The 2,698-nt window shown below is 39.2% G+C and overlaps 1 protein-coding gene across 1 annotated transcript; it reads left to right on the top strand.

Annotated features, from left to right (window-relative positions):
- The first annotated feature begins 320 nt into the window (after nucleotides 1-320).
- LOC129548533 (olfactory receptor 8G50-like) lies at nucleotides 321-1,280 on the top strand. Its single transcript, XM_055415048.2, has one exon. The coding sequence runs from the start codon at nucleotides 345-347 to the stop codon at nucleotides 1,278-1,280; it is 936 nt and encodes a 311-aa protein (XP_055271023.1). The 5' UTR covers nucleotides 321-344.
- The last annotated feature ends 1,418 nt before the right edge of the window (nucleotides 1,281-2,698 follow it).

Here is a 2,698-nt window from a genome sequence, read left to right as displayed (position 1 = left end):
ACTTGGAAAATTCTTATAATAAAGAACTTGGAAAGTTCTTATAATAAAGTTAACAGAAAACTTCTTTGGCTGTCTAGGGACTGGGCAATAATGAGACCCACTAGGAGAGTTCTTTGGTTTGATAGCATAGAACAAACAAAGGAACATTCCATCTTGTCTTTGTTAATATTTACATGTCCTATGTTACTGAGATGCACTTTGACCACTAATGCAGATCAGGAACAGACAGAGAACTGGAGCTATCTGCTTGAGAAGTCTTGTTTTTTATATTACATGTCATTGTGTTATAAGACAATAAATATCCACTACAATTTTTCATTTCTTCCATAAATTCCCAGAGGAAAATGGCAGCAGGAAATTACTCTTCAGTGACTGAGTTCATCCTTGCTGGGCTAACAGAGCATCCAGGACTCCAGCTGCCCCTTTTCTTCCTCTTCCTAGGAATCTATGTGGTCACGTTGGTGGGAAACCTGGTCATGATCATACTGATCGGGCTCAGTTCTCACCTGCACACCCCCATGTACTATTTCCTCTGCAGCTTGTCCTCCATTGACCTCTGTCAGTCCACTGTCATTACCCCCAAAATGCTGGTGAGCTTTGTGACAGAGAAGAACACTATCTCCTACCCAGCATGTATGTCTCAACTCTTCTTCTTCCTTGTTTTTGTTATTTCAGAAAGTCACATGTTGGCTGTAATGGCATATGATCGCTATGTTGCCATCTGTAACCCCTTGCTTTACAAAGTCACCATGTCTTACCAGCTCTGTTCTTGCATGGTACTCGGGGTTTATATCATGGGCTTGACTGGTGCCACAGCTCACACAGGCTGCATGCTGAGAGTGCTTTTCTGCAAGGCTAATGTGATCAACCATTACCTCTGTGATCTTTTTCCTCTGCTGGAGCTCTCCTGCTCCAGTACTTACATCAATGAGGTGGTAGTTTTGTGTTTCAGTGCATTTAATATCCTCACCCCAATTCTGACCATCCTTGGCTCCTACATCTTCATCATCTCCAGCATCCTCCACATTCGTTCCACGGAGGGCAGGTCCAAAGCCTTCAGCACATGCAGCTCCCACATCTCAGCTGTTGCTATTTTCTATGGCTCTGCAGCCTTCATGTACCTGCAGCCATCGTCAGTCAGCTCCATGGACCACGGGAAAGTGTCCTCTGTGTTTTATACCATCATTGTGCCCATGCTGAATCCCCTGATCTACAGCCTCAGGAATAAAGATGTCAAAATTGCCTTCAATAAAATCCTTGAAAAAAGAAGTTTCCTGTGAAAATGAGTGTTTTGCCTTGGCAAAAATTTATAATTTCTTGAGAAAGTTTGGTAAGAAAACAGTCCAGACACAGGAATGTGTGTCTACAAGTAATGAGACGGTTTCTACTATTAATTCTTGATTTTGGGGGATGAAAGTGGCAGGGAGAGGACTGGATTCATAGTGTTAGCATATGGAGAGCAGCACTGTTTGAGGATGTGCCAGCATCCACATGTCCATAAAACTCTGTATTACCTCTTAACATTAATACAATATTCAAATGCCTTCATGTGGATTATTACAAGCATGGGATATGGAACTTTTTAGCCAAGACTTATTCATCTTAAAAAATTTTTTTTTTTAATTTTAAATTTTTATTTTTTTGGCCGTCCTGTGACTTGCAGGATCTTAGTTTCCCCAACCAAGAAGTAGACTTAGGTCCACGACGTTGAAAATGCTGAGTCCTAACCATAGGACTGCCAGGGAAATCCCAAATTTATTTATCTTAATTCAAGGAATAAATCCATCTGATCATTATCCTTTGATTTTCTCAATATGTTGTGAGAAAACATATTGCTGTTTACTAGTAAGACAAATGTCTCTGAAAGTGTGATCTCTATAATAAACAATGTTTAGCGATTTGGAATCTATTAAATTCAAACTTTAATTGTTAGTTTGTGCACAGAAATGTATTAAGAGGTACAAGGGCATACGATGGGTGATAAGACATAATTCCTATGTCATAGGACACACATATGCTCCACACTATAGTGGAAGAGATTGACAATAATAAACAGCACTGAAGAATTATGTCTATTTTGACTTATATCTTTATGCAGCATTCCTTACTCCACTGTTCTGAGATAATTCTGCCACCTCCATTTCCCTGACAATCCTGTACTCATTTTCTCTTCTCTCTAAAAAATATATCTTTTTTTTGCCATTCACATTATAGAATCAGAAGTGACATTCTTTTATTATTACAACCATATGGATCATTCATTCACATAGAAGTTTAAAATTGAAAAAATACTTTTTGATTAATGCTAAGTACCTGTCTTATCCCCAAAGTATCTATCATGGAAAAGAAACTGAATTATTTTGATGAAGAAAAGGAGATATTTAAGCAATAAATTCCCTCTTTACCCTTTGACTCATCATGAGCTGTTATACCTGGCAAAAATCCCTGGTGGCTTAGATGGTAAAGAGTCTGCCTGCCAATGAGAGATGCAGGTTCAATCCCTGGGTCTGGAAGATCCCCTGGAGGAGGAAATGGCAACCCATTCCAGTATTCTTGCCTGGAAAAGTCCATGGACAGAGGAGCAAAGTGGGCTACAGTCCATTGGGTTACAAAGAGTCAGAGCTGACTGAATGACTAACACTTTTTTTTCTTTTCAAACTGTGTTTTAAACATCATCTGTCTCATCTAAAAATGCTAA

Source organism: Moschus berezovskii, chromosome 25 (genome assembly GCF_049115385.1).
Source record: "Moschus berezovskii isolate FMDL1 chromosome 25, NW_MosBer_1.0, whole genome shotgun sequence".
Taxonomy (NCBI): Eukaryota; Metazoa; Chordata; class Mammalia; order Artiodactyla; family Moschidae; genus Moschus; species Moschus berezovskii.
The sequence above is the reverse complement of the archived record's forward strand: the minus strand, read 5'-3'. Positions and strand labels throughout refer to the sequence as shown.